The sequence below is a fragment of the Miniopterus natalensis genome, chromosome 4 (assembly GCF_054644295.1).
Source record: "Miniopterus natalensis isolate mMinNat1 chromosome 4, mMinNat1.hap1, whole genome shotgun sequence".
NCBI classification, from domain to species: Eukaryota; Metazoa; Chordata; class Mammalia; order Chiroptera; family Miniopteridae; genus Miniopterus; species Miniopterus natalensis.
The window spans coordinates 42,739,103-42,764,669 of record NC_142084.1 but is presented as its reverse complement, the minus strand read 5'-3'; the positions used below and the strand labels follow the sequence as shown (position 1 = coordinate 42,764,669).

The following is a 25,567-nucleotide window of genomic DNA, read 5'->3' as shown; positions in this document are numbered from 1 at the left end:
TCAAAGCATATTTTGATTGGAACAAAGTTGACATGGAAAGAAACTCTAGAATAAAAAAGTTGAAAGGACTTTATATCATATATTTAGCAGGAAAATTTGAAACAGTTCTAATTAGGCTGAAAAAAACAGCTTTCTTCAATGTAAATTACAAAGGTCATATATCAATGTTAAGGAAACATTACCACTAGTGTTTGAAATCCAGCACATGCAAACATAACAGACTAGTTCATTTTAAATATGTGTGTATGTATGTGTGTGTAGAAGGCTGTGTTGCATGTATTTGAAATGAAAAATACTTAAAATTCCGAGTCCGTAATGTTGTATATTACATTCTTGCCAATCCAAACATTAACTCCTTTGAAACATGTTACTATCTACACTCAAATGAATTAAGACTCTTAATTATAAGTACAATTAAATATTTACAAGACAAATTCTTTATTTTTTTCTCCCATTAAAAATATGATTAAATGCATCTTATAATTAAATGTATATCAAGTCAAGAGAGTTAATCGGTGATTTTTATTTTCTTTTTTGAAACTTCAAGCTATAGCATCTTGTATCTCAGAACTGAGTAGGGCCTTCTAGAAACTTGGGAATGTAGTGGTGTAGGTGTGCAGAAGTGTGTATCTGGGCTGGCTGGATAGACCTAGTTCCTCCTGGTTATGCAATTATTTCTGTGCTTAAAGTTTATAAATAATATTTATTCTTTATTTGATTTTTTTATAAAAGTAATTTATTCTATAGATGTCAGTAGCTTTTATTTAGCTGTGTGTGTTTTTTAAATGGTGTGGTATGAGAAGATTTAGCAAAATTATAAATAAACATTAGCATTAATATACAAGTAAGGTTTCCTGGTCTGTAGGTAAACAGTTAACATATAATTTCTTTGCTAATTGAAATCGCTATTCTTGATTTTATGTAAATTTTGCATTATAGAAAATTTGATTGAAAATAAAAGAAAATTGCTAGAGTATCTCTATACCATTGCATAGATTAAACACATGATTAATGCCATTTATTTTGGAATTTTTATTCTCAAATAGCTTACAATTTCTTGAAAAAAGCAAACTGTTTCTACAGAAGTTATTATATTATTTGACTCCACTATAGGAAACAAGAATAATTTTATATAACATTTTTTATCAATAAATAATTCATTTCCTTAATGGGTTAGTTTCTCGAAAACATAGATTACATTCTTTCAGTGAGATTTATTATTAGACACACATTCATATATGTTAATAATTTTTTCTGACACAGGGTTATACAAACGAGTTATTTATGAATAATTTACTATTATCTTTAAAATATTAAAGGTTTAATTTGTTGGTGTTCTGCATGCGTACCAAACAAATGAAAGTTACTAATAAGTGTTTGTATTTGACATCTGTATACTGTACTTTTTAGCATATCTCAAGTGTTTTAGTCTCTGTTTAATAGATCTCATTAAAAAAACAGATATCAACCCCCAGACAGTTTGTCAAGACTAATATGAGTCCCCCTGGATTGGATTGACAGTTTGTGCGAGGCTTCATATGATAGTCTTTTCATAGTCTTATTTGATCCTTAACAATTGGACATAGTCACTGATTTATTTTATAATAACTCAGATGAGTTGAATATTATTGTATTGTGTTGGACATTTTAGTGGATTTTCTTGTTTACAAATTTCACTCAGAGCACACATTGGATGTAAATGATGTATTCGGCCTGCTAGGGGAGCACTAACAATTGATTGGTTAGGTTTAGAGCAGCAAGGGAAGCCTGTTACTATCCCCTAGCTGCAAACCGTATTTAACTCCAGCCTTAATGAGGACTGTCTGTCCTAAAGGCTTTGAAAAATCTCAGATGCTTAGCATTCCACTGGAATGTGTTTATTTATTTGTGACTAAAAAATATGGATATAAAGAAGTATTTTATATAAAGAGTGTTTTTAAAAATCTTAACATATAAAAAGGGATTTAAAGAATTTTTAGTATGCTTTATGATTTATGGTTTCTGACTCTCAAAAACAGAAGTCATAAAATGTAATCCCAGGGTATTCTTTTTTAAATTATTTGTATTTTTTTCCTCAACAATTTTCTCCTTCTTGTCTTTACCTCTTCCCTCAAGTCCTTAGTAAGGACATTTGTTTATTATTAAATACTTTTAGTAAGGCAGTTGCCATTTGGTGATATCAAAAGAATGTTGAAATCCTGACCTGACTGTACTGAAATGTACTAAAAGTTTTTGGAATTCTCTTGTATTCTTAGCTAGTGGGGGGGGGGGGGGCGGGTGTGTGTGTGTGTGTGTGTGTGTGTGTGTGTGTGTGTGTGTGTGTGTGTGTCGTATTCATTAAAGTAATGTGTGTATCAACCTCTGGAAAAGATGTTGCCAATAAATTCCATGATACTGATCAACCTCTTAAGGACTGACCAGTATGACAGTGTAAGGGGAGGGCTGAACTATGACACTGTGGTCATCTCTGCACGTGTGTTTGTGGCATAATGTGAGCATATAGTGCCTTTAAATTCAGCATTTTTGCCTAACGTTCTGATGTTTCAAGATGTAAAGGGTTAAGCATCTAAATCTAACCAATTTCAACATTTTGAATGTGCATAGAGAAGTAATCAACATTAGTAAAACTCACAATTCTTTGATGACACATAAAATAAAATTGCCCTAGTTTTTAGGGCCTTAATATTGAGAAAATTCATTTGTACTTTATCATTTGCTGAGCCTTCTAGAATTTTATAGTCTCAAATCACAACCCCACCGACACTCAGGAGACTCCTGACTGTTTTATCTTATTAAACAATTTTGAAATCATTAATTTTTAATTAGCTTGGATGCAGGGTTTTTATAGTTTCAATAGTGTGTGTATATGAACTAAACGTTTTTTATTTAAACTACTGGCGAGAGTATTATTTACATAAATATGTGTGGGTTCTTTCCAAGGGTACATACTGTGAGTTTGTGTCATATGGTCGCACCTTATTTTGTACACTCAGAGATGTTACATGCTAATCTATTAGAGTAGTGCTGTTTTCAGCAGTTTATGGACTCAGATTTTGAACAACTAAAAAGGTTGTAAGCTCAAAGATATGTAGAGGTTCTTCCCTGATTGAAAGTTCTAATTAAGTGAATTGGAGAAAATTAACTGAAATTAGCTGTCAGAAAGTCACATTTAAATGAGTGATGAGCTAGTCTGGCAGTAAACATTTAAATGATATAAATTGCCATTTAAGTGTATGGTTTAATGTTTGTCATGCATTAATGTGACATGAGACTGCAGTGACAATCAAGCAGCTTGCTCTAATTTGAACATATTTAGGGCTTTTGTGTGGAGTGCACTGCACACAAATTAAGACAATTGCTGTTTTTATGTGTCACTTTAAACATGTCCCCCATCCCCCTATTCCTACTCAAGGCCTGAGTTAATGAAACAAACGTATCATTTTGAGTGCAACTTGCATTAATAGTTCTTGGATTTTGGGATTGATTTTAAATCCATGTACTTAAAATAGGAATTTATTTATTTAAAGTTATTACACGCCATTCTCTTCTTAGTTCAAATAAAATATGAAAGTTTTGTGCTCTCTTAGCTATGTACTAAATGTATAAATATGAGTTTCATAAGAGATGTCTAAAATAGTAACTTTCATAATTGAAACTAGCTAAATATTTTTTGGGTATATTTCATTTCAGGTATACTTTGGAATATGAGAATTGCCTAGAGTTTTATTTACAGAATTATTTTTTATATTTTAAAGTACATCATATACTGTAAAGCCATGTTAAATATTATTAAAGGAAATATATTTGGATTTAGCCATAAGAATCTTTCTTATCTACAATCATTTTTTTGAATAAAGCATATTTACTCAAGTGTAAATCTATGAACTAATAGGAACTTCTTTCATCACGAGGTGGTTTATATCTTACTGGTTGCTTGCTATAGAAGTTAGTCAATTTTGTTTTAAAATCAACAAATTTCTTTTTGTAATAGTGATAACATAGCAAGTCACACCAAAAACACATCACAGCCATACTCTTATTAATCTAAAAATAAGAATTTCAGTGAGATACATAACCTGATATAACTTGGTATACTTCGAATTACTCTTGAGAGTTTGAGAGTTCTCTGATTTGAATCAGAGATAAATTCGTCCATGATACTAAACTTTCATGTTGGAATAATATTGAACAATAATAAATAAAATAATGTAAATATATATACTTATCTGAAAAATGTCTCCAGTTTTCTTAAAACTCTTATTTTTAACTTTATTAAATTCAGCACACATTGGCACCTATCATGTTTTAGGTATAATGCCAGTCAGTATCTGGGAATGTAATGATGAGCTGGAAGTGGATCTTTGCCCAGCATTTTTACTGAATACTTGATTGTATTCATTCATTATTTATTGGAAACTGTTAGTTAATAGCATCAAATAATTTAGGCTCGTTTGATATTAATACCTAGAATTATAAGTATCCCTCCTAAGATATCATTTGTTGGCATGAAAACTCAGTTGAAATAGCTAAGTGATTTGGTTATAGTTGTTGCAGTAAACAGCAAAATGTTTATATTGAGAAAAATTATAAATATTTTAAGGGGACAGTAAATGTTTAATGTTTTTACATTTGCTGTCTCAAAGTAGCCTTTACATTGTATGACTTATCTTTTAAGCATAAATTGAGTCCCTCTCAGGCCCTCAGTTACAAATGTGACCAAGACAGAACCAGCCCTGCCTGGCTTTCACTGTGTTTACTCACAGTATGGTAGAATAATACTGAAATGTTAATGTTAACAATTTATTACAATTCAGCGTGACAAGTGCTGGGAAGACTCTAATTATAAATAAGGGAGAACAGATTCTGGTGGAAAATAGGACATCAGAATTATCCTGTTCACAGTAAATTTAACATTAAACTTTACTGCTTGTTCTAAATTTCTCTACATAGTTTAAAAACCGAATTCAGCCTAATAATATGACCTATGCCATTTTTTTAGGCCCTGGAGAGTGAATTTGTTTCCTGCCAGCTTCACCAGTGGATTGATCTCATTTTTGGCTATAAACAGCAAGGACCAGAGGCTGTTCGATCCCTCAATGTGTTCTATTACCTGACCTATGAAGGAGCTGTCAACCTGAATTCAATAACTGATCCTGTTCTGAGAGAGGTAAACTACCCGACTAGGTCTAGCAGGTGTCTTTAGACTGGAAGGTACTGGGTGTCATCTTCTTCTTGTTTCATTTTGCTAACAGTGAAACCAGGTGGGTGAAGGGACTTAAGTAGGACAACCTTCCAGTTAGTGACTTAGTTGGGACTTGAATCCAGGAATTTCCTCAAACAAAATGTTCGACTCACTGTAAAATGAGAGCTTTTTCAAGTTGAACACATGAATGGATAAGTAATAATACTTATAATTTGTATAACTTTAAAGGCCACTCACTAATTTAAAGTATTAGGAAAATACTTTATGAAAGAAATAAGGTTGTTAGCATAAAGGCACTTCAATGTGATAAAACACATTTATATATAATACATAAGTACATGCATAGCCATAGAGAAACTAATAGGAATGAAGTCTAACATTTTCATATATTATCACACTTGTTGGTAGATGCGATTGAGGCTTATTTTATCTTTGTTTATTTTCTTAGATAAAAGACTCAAATGGTTTTAGCAAATACAGGATTCACCAGAAAGTCTATATATAGCCTTGTTTTTTTAAGTATTTTTAGCCTAATTATAGATTCTAATTGTAATAACACACCATGTGAAAAGATTGTAGAAGTGAGCAGGTATCATTTTAAGTATCTATACAGTTTTAGAACAGGACTATATTTGGGAAACCAGGACTTGGATTCATAGAGAAAGTTGCATATCACTTTACAGAGAACATGATTTGTGATGAGTAAGTATGTCATTCTTCACCAGTGCTCGGTGCATTCCCTTAAAATTCTGTGTATGACCTGGTTATGTCTACAGTGTGTAATAAGCACGTTTGACTGTATTTGCCAATATGTATTATCACCTAAGTAAAGGTTAGCATGCAGACAAAGCGCCATGTGCTAGATGTACATTTGTCTTAAACTGGACAGGTTTTGAATTGCTATTTTTCAATTTATCTTAAAGCTGGACCAAATGAACTTACACAGACTATTTGTTATTTGAAAATATTCCTTCCAGGGGATATTTTATTTTATTATTTTATTTTATTTTATTTTATTTTATTTTATTTTATTTTGTTATGTTGTTATGTTATGTTATGTTATGTTATGTTATGTTATGTTATGTTATGTTATGTTATGTTATGTTATTTTTATTAGAGCACAACACAGAATGCACCTAGGGTTCGACGTATGATAGTGAGGTTAAAGCAAACATGCAAATAGTGATACCAAATAGAACGTAATTTTATTGATAGAATAGAACAGCATAGGCTCATTTACTTTCATTTTTATCGTTTTAACAATATTTGAATAGTGCTACTTTGTTCTATAAGTATCCATAATTTTTCATCAGATATACCACATTTTTATTTTTCATGTTCCCTTATAATTATCCATATCTCTGCATAACTTTAATATGACTGAAATCATATATGTTTGATTTTGTAATCTCCCATTTTACTTAACATACCAGCTCTATAATCTGTATAGTTTTAATTTTGAAATTCGATAATATTCTATAGAGTTGCTTTGAAAATGTACTTAACACTGTTTTTCCCAATATGGGATCCTATTTTTTTTTAAAGACCTGTCTATTGGTGTGTCCAAGATAATATAATGATTTCTTTCACTTCCTACAAGTTTAAAGGATGGCTCTAAGCCTCTGTCTGTGTGATGCTGCTGGTTACAAAGTGAAACATCGAATTAGCTGGTTGTTTCCTTTGTAGAACAACCTGCATAATTAGCTCTGTTTTTATTCTGGATTGACCACCTTTCTTCCTCACACACGTCAATGACTTATCACAGGAATTTACCACATACTATTTACAGTATAAACTAAAAGCATGATTCCACAGAACTTCCTGCAGTGATGGAAATGTTCATGATATCTACACTGTCCAATATGGTAGCCACTAGTCATGTGGAAATTCTGCATTTAAGTGGCTAGTGCAACTGAGGAATCAAATGTTTAATTTTAGTTAATTCAAATTTAAATAGGCAAGTATGGCTAGTGGCTGCCATATTGGACAGTAGAGATCTAGAAGACTTTCATATATCTTTGATGACCATTTTATCTTACTCCAAATTCAGGGCATGTGGTCAGACAATGGGACAATAAATATTCATTAAGTTAACTGTAGAAGATTTGAAATTGCGCATACTCCATTTAGACATTAGATATGTAGGTGAAATATATGAGTAAACTATATTTTTCTTTCATTTAAACATGTTTTGACTTCAAATAATGTTTTTTATTGTGGTAAATAAATATAGCACAACACTTACCATTCTATCCACATTTTGAGTGGAATTGAGTCCATTCGCATTGCTGTGCGCCGTTGCTCGCAGCCGGCTGCAGAGGCTCTCAGCTTCCCCAGCCGAGACGCTGCGCTCGGAACAGCCACTCTGCCCTTGGCCGTCGCCAGCCTGCTTTGTCTCCAGGAGTTTGACCACTGTAGGTACCTCTTAGCAGTGGGGTCATGTAGTATTTGTATCTTTATGACTGGCTTACTTCCCTTAGCTTAATGTCCTCATGATTCGGCCACGTCGTAGCATGTGTCAGGATTTCCTTCCTTTTTAAGGCTGAGTGATAGTCCGTTGTATGTGTACCGCGTTGTGTTCACCCATTTTCTGCCCATGGGTGAACAGAAGGTTGTTGCCACCTTTTGGCCTTTGTGAGTAATGCCGCTATAAACATTGGTGTCCCAGTGTCTGTTTAAGTCCCTTTTTCAGTTCTTTTGGATATGTACTCAGAAGTGGAATTGCTAGATTATGTGGTAATTTTATGTTTAACTTTTTGAGGAACTGCCATAACAAGTAAGTTTTTAGTATTTATTTTTCATGATCAACATTTGCTAAAGACTATTTAAGACTTTTGCTTTAAGTTTCTTTGACTTCCTTTTCTTCCCGCAACCCCAAGTAGTTAATGTTTTTAGCATATTAAACTTTGCAGAATTTTCCACTCATCACACCCCAATTTATTTTTATATTTTATAAGCATATATTATATTCAGCATTCATTTGAAAAATGTGGCCTCTTTCTTATGTTCTAAGTATGGTAGGTACTTGATGTTTTTGAAAGAATATATCACTTCATTACTTAGTACTGTTTACATAAATATACATGATCAATTCACAAAGCTTTCTTTTTTATATATAACATATCTAGCCAATTCTTTTTTTTATTGCATTTATAGGGGTGACATTGGTTAATAAAATTATATGTTTCATGTGTACAAGTCTATAACATATCATCTGTATATTGTATTGTGTGTTCACCACCCCTAGTCAAGTCTCGTTCTGTCCTGTCACCATTTATCCCCCCATCCCCTCTTCTACTTCCCCTTACCTTCCTTTCCCTATGGTAATTACCATACTGTTGTTCCACAAAGCTTACTGAATGTTGAAAGCAAATGTGATAATATTTTATGTAGCCATTCCATATCATAGTGCTAAGTTCTGTGGCACAGTGCAGTGTGATATAGTAAACAAACAAAAAGCCAAAGCCAAATAAATATGGCTTTGATTCCTGGCCCTGAAGTCTACTGTTTGCATGGCATGAATCTGCATGAAACTCTGTTTCCCCCCTGTATAGAACTGGTAATCCAATGCCCACCCCATAGAGGATTATATGAGGTATATTGCATGTTAAGTGCCTAGATGGTCCCTACCCCATTATAAGTTCTCAGCAGGTGTTAGTACCTTCCCTTGTGTTTTTCCTTGTTAAATCCCTGGGTTAGGACACACACAACTATAAAAAGAATATGAATTGCTGATTGCATCATAGAAAGAATAATAAAATGTAGCACTAGAGGAGCTATTAGAGACTGTTTCCTAGAGGGCACATCCAGAGTTCACCGTAAAGTGAAGCCAGAACAATCAGAAAACAAGAATAGGTCATTAATTTATTCATTTTTCAACAGCTTTTCACTAAATCCAAATTATGTAATAAGGTTAAAAACGAGTTGAAAGGCCCTGCCCTCATCAGCTGGCGCTGACTGCCTAGTGGGGATATACGGGGAAGTAAACAAGGATAATGCGCTGTAGTAACTGGGGCCCGGGCAAGCGCACTGTGTGTGTACAGGCGCAGAGGAGAGGCACTGAGGCAGCGCGCAGAGTCCAGGCATGTTTTCCGAGAAAGGAGAGGCTGGAGCTGTAGATTGAAAGATGAGTAAGAATGTTGGATAGAGCCATGAGCAAAGGATATCGACACAGAAGAAGCCGCAGAAGCTTCCTACACACGGGTGAAGGAGATCGTGGCTGGAGAATGAAGTGAACCCAAGGTGACAAGGTGAGAGAGAGACAGGAGCCAGACCACAAAGACCTTCAGTGCCATCAAAAGTAACTTAACTGTATTTTAAGGCACCAGATTGAAGGTTGAAAGTCGGTTACATAATCACATGTATATTTTTTAGGCATGTCTAGAAGAAGATTGAACAGATAAGAACTGAAAAGTGCCCAGCCGGGCGTGGCTCAGCGGCTGAGCGTCGACCTAGGATCCGGGCGATCAGGGTTCGATTCCTGGTCAGGGCACATGCCTGGGTTGCAGGCTCGATCCCCAGTCAGGGGGCGTGCAGGAGGCAGCCGATCAATGACTCTCTCATCATTGATGTTTTTCTCTCTCTCTCTTCCTCTCTCTGAAATTAATGGGGATATATTTGGGAAAAAAAAAACAAAAAAACTGAAAAGTACCCATTGGGTTATCCTGAGTCCTTGGTGACCTTAGAGAAAGGAACTTAGAAGGCGGAGACTATGCTGTGAATGGAGATGAACAAATAAACACAGTGGGAGAGAAAGTTACTGAAGGCAGAATTTTTAACGGCTTTATTGAGATTTGGCTCACATATGATACAATTCACCCATTTAAACTGTCCAGTACAGGAGTTTTTAGTATATTCACAGCTTTACAAGCATCTCCACAATCTAATTTTAAAACATTTTCATCACCACAGTAAGAAACCCCATACCCATTAGCAGCCACTCTAAGGGAGATCTTTTTATTTTTTTAGGATATAGATTTGCATTTATTTATTTTACTAAAAGCTTCCTAATCCCCAAACCCCTTTCTGAATATTGGGAGAGAAGTCTGACCCTTTCCTTTCAAATGATATTTCCTTCTATGGGGAGAGGTGTAATCTAAACTGATTTTTTTTTTTTTTTTAAAAAAAAAAGCTTTACGAGATTCTTTTTTTTAAATGGATAGATATTTAACTATGTTTCTTTGTTTATTGAAAAGATCCAAAAAGAGGAAAGGTGTCATGCATACAGGAAAGAAATCCCTGTGAGGAAGAGGGCAGGAACAAAATCCAGAACACAGACAGGCCCTGGGCAGCAGGGAACAGTAGTGCCTTGTCTGAGATGAAAGAGAAGAGGTTAGCCTGGGGACCGGTATAAGCAAAAGGACATGAATTGGGTGGAAAGGCAACAAGATTATGAGGGCTTGTATCAAGGCTGAGATAATACTTACGGACATGCCAAACACAGTGATGGGTGTTTAATAGATTCCCAGTAATGAATAAATAATTATTTCCTTTCCATGTGGTTTCTCTCTGTTCTCGACAGCAGGATAAGTAGGTCCCTTCTCTCAGGGAGCTCACTTTCTAATGGGTGCACAGAAAATCAACCGTAAAGAGTAATTTTATTTAGTGATAAGTGATATGAAGAAAATAAGGCTGGGTGAGGGCATTCAGGGTGACTTGGGAGTAGGCACTGCTTCAGAGGTTGCTCACAGACTGCCTCTTCCTTCATGCACACTGTTTCCTTCTAAACTTTGCGAGCAGAGTAAAGCTATACCGGGAGACCCAGCGAGGCAGGTCCTGCTGCTCTAACCCTGGCCAGCCGCATGCCTCTGACCTCCCAGGCCTGGGCAGCCTCCAAGTCAAGTCTTGTCACAGGCCTCCTGCCAGATGTAAAACTACCACTATTGCCATCTCCTTTTACTCCCCACCTCCATCGCCAGGCTATACTATCTTTTCTTCAAAATCCTGTTCCTTTAAATGCTTTAACATCTTCAATAGCAGTAAGTTTGTTCATATATTTTACTTATATTAAGACATTATTTCTGCAAAATCACACAATGGTACCAGCATAGATTTGTGACTTTTCAGTATTAAAAGCAGACTAGATTAGACTTATTTCTGTTCAGTAGCTATATATTATATATTTCTGTTCACTACTACATTTTTAATTTAATTTGGGACACTTAGGTGTGCACATAGTCATACCCAGAGGCAGGTTGCCCACGTACAAGTCATGTCCTCACTTTCTACTTGGGGAAAGCTCTATTCCTCCTGAGAAACTTTTATTCTCGACTGAATGGTTAATGCATATGGCATAGTAAGTGATCATAAAAATAATCTCTCTATAAAAAAAGCATTAAACGAAAGAAATAATAAGCATAAGAGGACAGAGAGTAATCAGAGAAACAGCCTGCAGCACATTAAACTTTTATGTTGTTTTTAATTTTTAGAAAACAGCTGGCTTATCAATATACAACAATGTCTGCATTTGCATATATCACACAGCAGAAAGAATTATTTTTCAGGCAAATATACTAATTTTTTCAAATATCTGTGACCTCCAGTACCTTCCCTTCAGCTGTTTATACTAACAGGCTCTTTATTCCTTTATTTCTCTGTCTCATCGGCACTATTTCTTTCCTTTTTTTTCCTGTCTTTACCTTTTTTAAAAAAAAACCTGCTCTGTTTTCCTACCATTACATTCTTTTTCCTCTCTTTTTTGCATTTTTAAAAAATTGAGGTATAATTGACATACATTATATTAGTTTCAGATGCACAACATAAGGGTTTAATATTTGTATATATTGCAAAATGATCACCATAATAAGTCTAGCTAACTTCCATCACTGTACAGTTACAGTTTTTTCTTGTGATGAGTACATATATTCTTTTATAAACAAGGTACAAAAAATAATGAAAGTTTGTTATTTTCTGATTATTAATTCCACTGCAGTTGGTTTGACTCTCTTACCTTCCTTCACACTTATCAAATCTATGGCGATCTTATGAAGCCTGACACCACTGGGAAAAACACACTAAAAAACAAGGAAAGAAGAAATTTAAAAAGAGAAAAAAAATAGAATAAATAATTTAAATCAGGATCAGATATGAGTAAGAATAAATATTTTTATTAAAGGAAAAAACCTTTTAAAATCCAAATTCACAAAATAAATACATGATGAGCATTAATTTTATAAAGTAATGTAACATAAGCCTGTTCCTTAAGTTATTCCTTTAATATATTCAGAATATAATTGTATTTACAGGCATGGTTTCTAGAACAATTCTGTATTCTTATCTAGAATGCGCCTATCAATTCTCATATAAATATTTGCTACATGCGAAAGTTGAGAGCTCAGTTACATAGCCCTTATTATAAAACAGGTCATTGATAGAGTTTTAGCAGGTCAGAAATAAGTTTTTAAAAATTGTATATATAGTGATGTGCTCTGAGTGAGATGTGCACACTATATATACCAGTACAAAGCAGAGCAGTCTATCCAGATTAGGGGAGTAATAACTGCCTACATAATTCTTAAGAAATGAGGAATGAAGTAGGTGAAGCAATAGAAAGTGTAGAGGAATTGAAGGCGGAGAGTGTAGCACGTGGGAAGGCAGACAGTAAGGCCTGCTCACGGGAATGAGCCATGCGGAGGTGGAGAAGCCTGCGGAGTTGGTGATGAAGAGCAGCTCGGTTGGCGGCATCACCAGACAGTGTATGGAAACGATTTATGTCTGTCATTCAGTAGGCTAAGCCACCATCGCCATCGCTACTCCAGACTAGCATTGGTAGACCTGGTCACTTTTTTCTACCCTTACCTGCCTACAGTCCACTTTCCACAGACCGCCAGAGTGACAGTTTAAAGTGTGTATCAGATCATGTCACTCTCTACGTAAACCTTCCTTGCGTGTCATGCTATCTCTTCCTCGTTTGTGTGCCCCACCACTGACCTTTCTGTTCCTATTCATGTGAAGGTTGTCATTGGCTTAACACCTTTTTTTTTTTTTTAATATATCTTTATTGATTTCAGAGAGAGGAAGGGAGAGGGAGAGAGAGAGAGAGAGAAACATCAATGATGAGAGGGTCATTGATGGGCTGCCTCCTGCACACCCCCTACTGGGAATCGAGCCCGCAACCCGGGCATGTGCCCTGACCGGGAATCAAACCATGATCTCCTGGATCCTAGGTCGATGCTCAACCGCTGAGCCACGCTGGCTGGGCAGCTTAGCACCTTTTTAGAATAGGCGTTCTCTCCAACTGTCCCAGATTTTCACATGCTGGCTCCTTGCCATGTATGCCTCAGCTTAAAGGTCATCTCTTCAGTGAGGATTGTCTTTGTACATCCAATCTAGTTATCTTTTTGTCACTAATTTTAACTTAATTTAGAGCTAAAGCATGTGGTATAGATTATATGGATTCTTTGAAATCTGTTGAGACTTGACTCACCTTGAACTTAGTCAGTTTTTATAATATGTGTAGTTGAAAAATAGCTGTTCTACCGTTTTTAGTAGAGGCCATTTTACAGTAAGATAGTGAACAAAGAGAAGTGAGGAGTATATTTGAAGAACGTGATTTTTTATTATTAATATTAATCATTGTTCTGTGCTGTATTTGACCTTAAACTAAAGAATTCCGTATTGCTATCCTTTGTGCCTTCTTATGCTCTTGTAATCTTTCTCCTATCTGTGCCCTCAAGCTATCAGTTCTCACTTCTTGTTACTGTGTCAAGCCTGTCTGTCTACCCTTCAGGCACCCGTCCTTCTACTCTACAATTTATTATGTCTTACATGCGATAGAGAAACCAAATAACTAGATTTGGTAGAACTAAATTAAAGGTAAAATAAATAGGTTTTGATTACTTTACCAGATACAAAAACATAAACTACAGTAATCAAGGCAGCATGTTCTAGTGAAGGAACTGAGAGATTCAATGGAGCAGAATAGAAATAGGCATATTACATATGAGAGCATATAATAAAGGTGGTATTTTAAATCACTGGGAAAAGGCTTTCTTATTCAGTATGTGATGTAAGACAGCTAGCTAATTGTTTAGAACATTAGTTAATTTAGATCCCTTTTTCACATCTTAAAGTGAAAGAAATTACAAATGAAATACATATATTTATTTGGAATAAAGAATACATTATAAAAAGTGAAACTGTAACTTAGAAAATAATATAACAGTAGTTTTATAATCTTGAAGTGAAAGCTTCATTTTGTAAGGCTACTATCAAAACCAAAAGTCATTAAGAAAATTGATATATTTGGCTACATAAAAACTAAAGTTTTTGTACATCCAGAAAAACAACAAATAACAAAGTTCAAGAACAGATAATCCACAAAAGATAAAATACAAACCACAAATAAAAAGTCGTTCATCCTCACTAGTAATCATTGAAATTAAGTTTAAAATTCAACAGAATGTTTGCCTGTGGGATTATCTAAGATTTAAAAAATGAAAATTCCTAATGTTGGTTAGAAAACAGACATTGTTATATATTTGGTGAGGGTGAGAATAGGTTGAGTCTTTATAGTAATCTGAATCAGTTTTTAAAATATTCATGTACTTAGCACTTAATTGAAAGGAATAACTGAGCAAGTATGCAAAAAAAAAAAAAAGGTTCAATTATATAGTTTCTAAAAAAAGAAAACCAAAAAATCCCCCAACACACATAACCCTGGCCCGTGTGGCTCAGTCGGTTGGCACTGTCCTGGGCACCGAAAGATTTCTGGTTGGATTCCCAGTCAGGGCACATGCCTGGGTTGTGGGCTTGATCTGGTAGGGGGCGTGCAGGAGGCAGCTGATCAGTGTTTCATTCTCACATAACTGTTTCTCCCCCCCCCCCCCAAAAGTCAGTAAGATCTTTTTAAAAACAATACAGAAATGTCTAACAGTAGAGAACTAGTTTAATAAATACTGGTAAATCCATAAAGTGGAATACTATAATGGCACCAGAAATACTGCTATATAGGTCTGTACGTATTGCTATGGAATTATATTTTGCCATATTACAGTGAAAAACAAATTATATTATGAAATATAAGACACAGTTTTATGTGTACATGTGCATATGATTTTGTAGCCAAAGGTGACCATTATCTTTGGTTAGTGAGATCGTGCAGTTGTTTCATTTGCTGCTTTCTGTTTCACTTCAAAATCAAGGGGGAAAAGCCAATCTACAACTCTTTTTCTCTTTTGAAGGGAAAGAGTCTCTGCTTAAAAATCAGAACGTGCGCTTCACGTTAACATGAGCATAAGGATCCTGACTTTGTGTTTGCTGTTTGGAGGTCTCTCTGATTGTTTTCTGGGCTTTAGCCATGTCTGAGTTGCCAGGATAGTGACTTTGTACAATGATTTTCATGTGACTTTGATAAAGATGAAGGAATTTATAATTTCTTAACTTTTATCTCACTCAGAAATCAGAGTATCTCCAAGTCTCCTAATTTCCTATTTTACTCACCGAGCTATGATTTATTTCATACTTTTTAGCTATTTGAGTTTATTTCTTCATTTTTCCCATCACATTTGAAGACCAAAAAGGTCACATCCACTGTTAGGGAAAATATCTTAGATATATCACTGTTAATTGTAGTTCTTGTTATCTTTTTCTAAAAGCAAGAAGGCTTTTGTGCTAAGATTTGTGAATTTTACGTCTTTGGGTTCCCTACTTAGTGGTGTGAGTGTAATTAAATAGTTACACAAAGGGCCTTAAGAACTCATTTATCAAAGTGATGAACGTTAACCGTATAAAATTCAAATAATATGAAAGTACAAAGTAGAACTGGAAAGGCCCCACCCCCAAACTTGGACTTTGTTAACTAATGCCAGAGTCAAATGCTAACATCAGCTGTGACGGTTCCTGTGTAATGTGCTCGGATATATACAGAAAAAGCTCTGCCACAGAATTCTTCGCCTTTTGCTAATGCTTGAAATTCCACCATCAGAGATAATTTGGTTACATATCTTGCATGTGTTGTTTTTTAAACAGTCCTTTCCAGTCATTCAGCTGTCTGTGCACAGCGTTTGTAATAGGTTTTGACGAAAGGGACAGTACAGACTGAGCACAGAGTCTGAGCAGCCATTGTGTGGGGAGTACGTCCTGGGGCGAGCCTGGGTTGGAAGAGAGGTGGGGTTCAGAGGCTCAGGATACACTGCAGGTAGATGTTGCTCAGGAACAACTTTAATATGAACAATATTGTCTGTGCTCTTTCATCGTGTCCCTTCCATAAGTCCTTCCTACATTTCCTCTGGAAGCATCGTTTTCTCCTTTACTTTTCAAACAAATAAAATGTTTATGTGAGTTCAGAAATGAAAGACATTAGTATCCCTTTTAAAATGGAACTCAGCTCTGTTTACATAGATGGGCAGGGAAGCAGGGCAGGAGAGCCAGGATGTTGCTCAATTTAAAGGATTATATGCAATGGGTCTCAACATGAAAGTCAGACCTGAAATTTTTCCCTAAGTTGTGTTTAGTGTCAGTGGCTGGTTTTCCCTCTTCTAAATTTATCCTTCCAAACGCTGTTTGAGCAACACATAATCACTCTGGGAAGGTCTGTTTTCCAAAAGCAGCAGCAGCAGTGTTTAAGTTTACATGACCTCAGCTTCATGACAGCAGTAGCAAATCAGATATCTTATCCAAGGAAAAGCATTTTTGGCTTAGAACTCAATCACTCTCATGGTGGGAGTCAACAGCTTATTTCAGCTCTGACACTACTGCAGAACACTGGCTGCAGTGAATCTTTCAGAAAGCATAAACACAATTGGTATTTATAGCATTGTTAACATTTGTTAAATAGTTGGGGGAATGGTCTGCAGCCCAGTTCAAGCAGGTGGGGCAAGAGTCTCTGTTACTGCAGTGAGATTTAAGAGGACAATAGGACAACGGGGTTGCGATGGCTGCAGCATCAGAGTAAATTAGAAGCACTGAATGCAGTAAGTTCAGGTTTCATGCAGCCACAAGTCAAAGTGTTAAAAAAATAATGCTGAAGCATCTCTGACTAAAAGTGTGTTACCCAGATGGCATATTTGACACAGTGCAGGGCAGGAACTGTACAATGAAAAGCCAAATAAACCGTAAGGATTAGTCAAGTTTTAATTGAAAACCTACCGAAAAAATACCTTGAAATTATGCCAGACTTTCTTGTATATCAAAACCACAATAATCAACGTTTCCCTTAGCCAACCAAATGGACATCAAAGTTGTCAGTAAAGCTAATCTTTGTTTTTTGCTAGTTATTGTGCCTATTGCAGACTTCTTAGTTAAATAGTCCTAGCTGTATCCAATAGTCTACATCCAAGGACATAGAGCAAAGTATTAATATTATCATTTTATTTCCCTATCAACCATCCAAGGAATCCTGAGCCATCCTATTATGCTGATGATTTCTGTCATGAACCCCTTCTTCAGGCGCCATCTTCATTTTAATGATTTTATTTTTATTTTTCAGGACATTATATTACATTTATAATGGTTTCACTGCTGATTATTTTACTTTTTTAAATTCTTAAATGTATTGGGGTGACATTGGTTAATAAGATTATATAGGTTTCAAGTGTACAATTCTGTGATACATCATTTTAAATCGAGTGCATGAAAAGTAGTTTCAAATCAAGTGACTGAATTTTGTTCTCTAAATTTTAAACTAAATACAAGCTTATAGAAAGATTAAGGTGGACAAAAATTGCATAGACTTGAAAAATCTATATGATTGTTTGCAAGTATGACAGTTTTCTAAATGTTCAGAATAACAACTTTGTTTTCTTTTATTTCTACCAAAGATGAGGAAGTTTACTTAAAATATAATCACTGTGTTTCCTTTCATTACTGATGCAAAGAAGCAGCTGACATTCTATTAGTATTTGGGAAACACTTGCGTCAAGTGCAGATTTTTTAAATGTTAAGTATTATTAAACTATGTAATAACAATAAATTTGTTCCCACCTCTTTCTGTCCCTGTCAGTACTGTGTAACTGGAGTGTGTGTGATTGTGTGTGTGTGTGTGTGTGTTACATTTCACTCTCTAAGGCACCTGAGGTTAAGGATCCTGCCACCTGATTTCTTACTGTAGTTTCCTCATTTCAGTGTTTTCATACAGTGGCTTACAAATATTGTTGAGAAAATAGACTAGATGATTCTTATCAAGTGAATGGCCAAATGACTGCTTCTTTCCATGACATAGTTTAACCATACTTGCCTGGTTTTAAGAAATAATTTAAACTGCTAAATGCAGAAAATCAACTCCCCTGATTTTATTTTTCTTTAAGAACTTTCCAGTGTGTTTGCCTCTCAGCATTGGGAAGTTCTTTGAAGCAGCATTCCACTTATTTTTCTAGGCAGGCTGCTTTATCTACTCATTTCCAGTAGCTGGAGATGGAGGTGTTTTGAATGAGCACATCAATGTTCTAGACAGAGATACTGTTTGAAATTATCCATGAACACAGTGCCGCTGAACATTATTGAGTGACATTTGTTTCTGTTGGTTATGTCTGCTCTGACTAGCTGGTTTCTTTCAGATTGGCAGCTGGGATTATGCTACAGTGGATGGACAGCTGCAAGAAGTGGAGATTGTAGTGAGGTTGGGCTGTGCTTCGATTTAATGTCCATGGAATGTATAGGCTCAGTTAAAGGCACTAATGGGAAATATGTGAATATTTTCCAAATTTATAATTAGTTTGTTTTACCTTAGTAACTTCCATAATACTATAGAGATGTTTAAGTAAAAATACTACTTTTTCACCCTAATTTTCCCTTTCCCTTGAATTCTTATCACTGCATTCTTATTTTTTAATGTTTTACTGTATTTTGCAAGCTACTCTTTCTCTTTGCTTTTTGTGTACTCCACAGCATCATGACGACATTTTTATGCTGCCAGATACCTGGTGCCTTATGAAAAGCATATACTTTACTTATAAAATTTATATACCTTTCTAAATATTTAATTTATACTAAATAATGGTAAAATAGTGCTAAAACTAATGGCTCCTTGAAATCTGATATAAATAAGTTAGGAAATGCGTTCAAAATAAAATTAACTTTATAGCAAGGTCTACTGATTTCACAGTTATGACCAGTTTATCAACTAGAATTATTCCTAGATGGTTAAAAATTACTTCTCGCCCTATCCAGTTTGGCTCAGTAGTTAGAGCATCAGCCAGAAGACTAAAGGGTCCTGGGTTCAGTTCCATCCAAGGGCATGTACCTCAGTTGCAGGCTCGATCCCCAGTTCCAGTTGGGGCACGTGCCAGAGGCAACCAATCAATGTGTCTCTCTCACATCGATGTTTCCCTCCCTTCCTCTCTCTCTCTGAAAAGCAATGGAAAAAATATCCTTGGGTGAGGATTTAAAAAAAAAAGTACTTCTGGCTACAATATGAATGGAAAAAATTAAACTTCATAAAGCTGTATCAGATGTTGACAGATTTTTCTTTAGATTTTTAAAGTTTTTTAGTTTTAGAAATTTTTTTCAAAGTGGAAAAGTTTTTGTTATTCTTTATTTTTTGGCTTCACAGATGTGCTTTGTGTAAGAAGCCAAACCTCACCATGAATAGCAACTAATAATAGTTTGGTACAGCCTCTTCCAGATTTTACATGTGTGTATCCACGTATGTGTAAAGATTTCTTGGTAAAGAGTGTCTCTAGTTTCTCTTTTTTAATTTTTTAATTTTATGTGAACTCACATAACACATGTGTATGTGTTTATATTTTTAAATATATAAATGAGATCGCATACTATATTCTTTCATAATTAGGAATTTTTCTTCTATCAGTATATTACAGACTAGTTTTCATGTCAGGTATATTCAACTCAACTCACTCATTTTAATGACTGCATAGTATTTAATTATCATAGATTAAGTAGCTTTTCCCTAATTTTTACTGTTATAGGATGCCATAATAACCATCTTTGTGTTTAAGTCTTTTTGCATTCATCTCATTCTTTCCTTATGAGAATTTGTAGAATTGGAATCAGTAGCTCAGTCTTTATTTGAAAACATAAAACCTGACCCCTAACTAAATTCTTGTTTTTCTCTATGTCTAATTTCTGAAAGTTAAAAAAAAACTTTCAAGTCCAAATTTACATAGATTTCTCTTCAATTTAACTTATTTCTTCACTATGGCTTCTTTCTCTATGGATTATTTTGTATATTTTGCTGATTAAATACTATCTCATCTATATTTTGAACATTCATCTGAGTTTTAAATATTCCATATGCTAGTATATCCATTTTTTTCTGATAGGCTATTTATCGTTTACATTTATGCTTTAAAAGTTTGAATTCTTTTTTTTTTTTTATTTCTACAGTACTTTGAATATTTACATTTCAACATTAAATGATTCTGTTTAAAAAATTTGAGTTAGGCATTTATACTATTTTAAAAAAATTTTCCAGCCGGGCGTGGCTCAGGGGCTGAGCGTCCACCTAGGATCCAGGCAATCGGGGTTCGATTCCCGGTCAGGGCACATGCCCGGGTTGCGGGCTCCATCCCCAGTCGGGGGCCTGCAGGTGGCAGCTGATCAGTGACTCATCATTGATGTTTCTATCTCTCTCTCCCTCTCCATTCCTCTTTCTGAAATCAATAAGAATATATTGGGGAGGGAAAAATTTGTGCCTTTATTGCTCTGACTACTAAAAAGTAACCTTGTATTTCATTTCAAGGTTAAGAGTTAGTCTGCCACCATCTCCAGCATATAATGACTAAGTAGTCATATGAGTAGTGTGCTTTTTAAATTCGATGGTACCAAAGCTAGATGTCACAGCGGCCCCACGTGGCACTGGGGCTGGTCAACTAGAGCATTGATCAGAAAGCTTTGAGTGGGAACCTGTCGAATATTCAGCAAGATGTTTCTCTAGCTTAAGCTCAAATGTGTGTGTGGGGGAGCAGAGAAATACTGGCACAAGGGAATATGATGCGTATCACAGTAGAAAGCCCTGGTGGTCTTAATGCGACTCTAAATATTAAAATGCCAATGAACTCTGAAAGCCAAATATGAAGTTTTGTTTGAATTTTTAAACATTGCCTGGTAAAGATTTTCTCTAGACTCTTAAGACAGCTTTCTAGAACTTTTTTGGTAATGTCAAAAAATTTAAATATATTAATAAATGGCATGTTTTTTCTTAACACATTTTTTTAGTTTCCCTATCCCAGTTTTATAGTGCTTTTAGATGTAAATATATAGGGGATAAAATTCAATTTCAGAGTTGTGTACTAAAAAAAGCAGTATGCATGTGTTTATTTTAACTGCATCCATATGTTTATAATTTCTTCCCCAAACCCATCTTAAAATAAAATTTTACAACTTTATTGTTGGTTACTAAGTGTTGTATTGAATTAAATTGTTTCCTCCTTTAAATTAAAAAGACTAGTTCAGAGAGACTAAAATAGTCATTATTAAATTGAAGCCAAGTACTACATTGTCATTAAGCCAAGTCGGCTTTCCTTGACTTTTCTTTCTTTTCTTTCTTTCTTTCATTGAATCTAGTGAGTGTATCTGTGTTCTCTCTTAGATATACTGTCTTTTTCTCTGTGTTTAGCTATAAAATCATGCGAGTATGCAGTAGTTGGCACAGAAAACAATAGAATACACAGCTTGTTGAAAATCTTTTCATAATATTTCCATTTGGAAATCCATTAATAAATTCTCTAGGTAATATTTGAGATGCTGTTTATAAAATATAAATAATGTGGTTTTACTGGAATGTCTCGAGGTATTTGCATAGTCTTTTTTATTGCTACGTATTTCAACATCTGGAATGCTGCCTTCTGAATTCAGGTTTTATTATAGAAAGTAGTAACAGGCTATTTACAGAAATAATTGGGAATTGATGAATAAGAATGTTACATAATAAAGGAAGCTTTTTAGTAGAAATGTTTAATAGAATGTTTTATTCAATGCTGGACTGCTCTGTAATAGTGGTAGAAGTGTATCTCTTAGCTGTGTCCCGCTGAATTATGTTGACTTGGATGGCCATTCATTTATTAAGTGGATTGAGCACCTACTGTGTGTCAAGCCCCTAGAAGCACAGAAATACTTGGCAGTCTCTGGCCTCAAGGAGATTTCCAGTCTAATTGATAAGACAGATATGAAACCAGTATTTAGAATGTTAGATAAGTAGGTAGTAGGAGTCTATGCACATTGCTCCAAGAGCAGCAGGGAGGGAAAGCAACAGTCTGGATAAAAGCAGGAGAGAGCTCCCAAAGAATGAGAAGGAGGCAGCCACACAGAAAGGGAACAGGCAGAACAGGGAGAGAGCACAGTGCATACAAATGCAGCACAGCCCCTTACATCTCATCATAGAGCGTGAGAAGAGAGTGGCAGGGGCTGGGCTGGAACATAGGCAGGAGCTAGGTTACTATTATTATTCACCTTAACTGAGTAGTTGGTAACATGTATTAAATGCTTACTTAACCCCAGCCAGCCACTGTGTTAAGTCTTTTATGTATATGCTATAAGAGTAACATCAGACACTTACTAATGACTTACAATGTGTGAGGAACTGTTCTGTCTTATGTTATCTCATTTAATCTTCACAACAACCCAATAAAATACCCGCTGTTATTATCACCATTTTTAGGTGAGGAAACTAAGGCATAGGAGGTTGAGTGACTTGCGCAAAGTCACTCAGCTAATGTGGGACAGAGCGGAGGTTGGAACTGAGGCCGTCTGATTCCAGTCTGCACACTTAACCCGTGCTGTGGTGCTACCACGATAAGGAATTTGGATGGGAGGATTTTCACTAGAGAAGGTGCCTAATCAAATTTGCAACGTTAGGATTGAACATCTCCTTGCAAGTCTAGTTGCCTCTAGCCCCCTATGAAGGCTGCTGGCTGATGTTTATAACTTTGGCCATTGTTGGATATTCTTTCTCAGTGTAGTTTCTCAGTAGGGGTAAAAAAATAAACTGCTTAAAGGCAGGAACACCGTCTTATTTTTCATGTGGCCTAGACTGAGCTCCTTTAAGGTGACAGAAGGCCAAATGTGTTAATAATTATTAAAGTTAACTAATGGGTGCACTGGGATTCATCATCCTATTCCATAATAAATATAAATGTTTAAAAGATAACACCCAGCACTAACACTCTCTAGGCAAAGGAGAGTTCATTAAAGACAGTTTAGGCATTTGGTAGAGTTCATTTGGCTACCCTATTACCAGCCCAACTTCCTAAACCTTACGCCTGCGTGTTTCCTGTGATTTCAAACCTACCTTTGAAATTTTCTGTTGCTCTTCACAAAAGGCTAAAGCAGAAAGTGAAGTGATAAGCAAAGTTACCTGAGGGGCTTTTTCAAATCACACATATTCCCCCAGGATTTCTGACTTGGCCCTTAAGAATCACTGCTTTGCTGAGACACCGGAGTGTTGTCATATCCCGCAGGTGTTCTGGCTGAAGAAATGAGAATTAACTGCCTTCAGTGATATCTTTCAGAGCTTCCCTGAAAGACTCTTGTTCTCTTTGTAATAGTAGCTATCAGCCTTTCCATATCACTTCCCATCCTCCCCCGCACCCCCATTTTGCCCTCATGAACTGTGCTCATCTCTCAAGCTTGGTTTTATCCCAATATGACCCTAGATGAGGCATAAGGGTCTGGGCACGGTTGCTATACAGTAGGCACTTGGTAAACTTTTTTGTTGTATGAATACTAGGTGCAAGGTACTGTTCTGCCTGCTGCACACTACTGCAAAGTATGTTATTCCCACCCTATGTCTAGTTGCAGAGACAGATTAGTAACCTGTTAAAAGTTAACTTTACAAGGAAGCCTGAATCAAGTGTGTAATCAGCAGTATGAACAGGCTATAAGATTTGGGAAATGTTCACCAGCAAGGCGGAGCTTAAGCAGGGTGTTTTAGAGATGGTAGGTCTTAGCAAATTAAAGATGAGGGTGGCCATTTAGGAAGGGCAGTGGCATGAGAGAGAATACAAGGTAGACATGGCTGGTTATATTTGTGGAAGAAAACGAGCCTCGCTGAAGAGGAACCCGTGAAAGGGAGTTGGATGAAGGAATGAAAGTTGGAGAGGTAGGAATACCTTCATTGCCTAGCAGCAGGCCTTTATCTTTTAAGTGCCGGGAATCAAGACATTTGATCAAGGAATATTGTAAAAAGGAGAGTTTGGGCAACTTGGTTGCCCTGAAGGACAAACTAAATAGAGAAAAACAGTGAGTAGACTATTGCAGTACTCAGTACCTGAAATGGTAAGGAACCTGGATTCAGAAAGGAGCGATGACCATGAGGAGTTTTATAAAAGAAGTGATTGGGTCTGGTGACTGATTTTATATGAAAGAAAGAGGTAAAACTTTAAAATGTCAGAAAGATTTTGAGCATAAAAAAATGAAAAGTCTAACTCTTGACTGGGGAATGCTAGAATAAAAGTAATTTTTCTAGATTTCAGATATGTTAACCCTTTGAGGTCATTTGTCTACTCTCTGCCACCAAAGCTTTTTTACTGTTCCAGTCGTATGTCTGCTCTCAGCCAGCACAGCAAGGAACCGTACGAATCTTAACTCTATTCATTCATGTATCAGTTCATAATTTCTCTGAAAGCTCTTAATTCCGACCAGTACGACACCCATGTCCAAATTTAATACGACCGCAAAGGGTTAATTTCAGCTGTGCTGAGACACATGCAGAGTATACATAGTCGGGCATCAGGCAAAAGTGTAAGTACACACTTCAAAAAACCTACAGTCCTCTGGTTTTAGATTTGGAAATCGTCCGAACAGAAATAAGGTTTGAAGTTATGGCAGTAGAAAGGTTTCCAGGACAGAAAGTTTAGATTGCAAAAATGGGAGCACTAACAGAGAACTCACATTGATGAGTTTGTCTACAGCTGAGAAAGAGCAGAAGTCAGCAAAAGAGTAAGGGTGGGATAAAAGAGAACCAGGCCAGTGTAAGGGCATGGAAGCCCCAGAAGAAAGAACATGGACCAGGGGCCGGTCAGCAGTGGAAACTGCGTCAGAGATCAAGCTGAATAAAAAAAGGCTAGTGAGTCTAAGAAACAGTGAATTATCAGTCCATGGTATAAAATGTGACAGTAAAGATTTGAGATTATAGTCATTTCCTTACAGTCTTATTCCATACTTTCCACATTTGAAAAAGCCTTTTCTATTACATTTTTATCACCAGCAACTCAAAGGTTAGTAAAGAAATAAAGCATTTGTGTCTAAGAATTCTGTAGTATTTTTTAGATATCTTGAGGACTTGGAAAGAGAATTATTTTTTAACCTATGTGGGATAATATAGCTCATATTCTGTTATGGAGACAGAACAATCAGACCTCTATATTACATGACTTGAAAAAGTCTTTTCCTCAAAGAGGTCCATAATGTGCAAACCATATTAAAATGTTAAGACTTTTTTTTTTTAAGTGTTAAAAAGAGGAGATTGGT

General features: G+C 35.7%; 1 protein-coding gene across 2 annotated transcripts in view; it reads left to right on the top strand.

Annotated features, from left to right (window-relative positions):
• Positions 1 to 25,567, top strand: part of LRBA (LPS responsive beige-like anchor protein) — a 504,104-nt gene that overhangs the window by 430,652 nt on the left and 47,885 nt on the right. For both annotated transcript variants that reach the window (XM_087816509.1, XM_087816508.1), the window contains exon 48: positions 5,000 to 5,167. In XM_087816509.1, the coding sequence (XP_087672635.1) occupies positions 5,000 to 5,167 (168 nt within the window). The remainder of the gene's footprint in view (positions 1 to 4,999; positions 5,168 to 25,567) is intronic.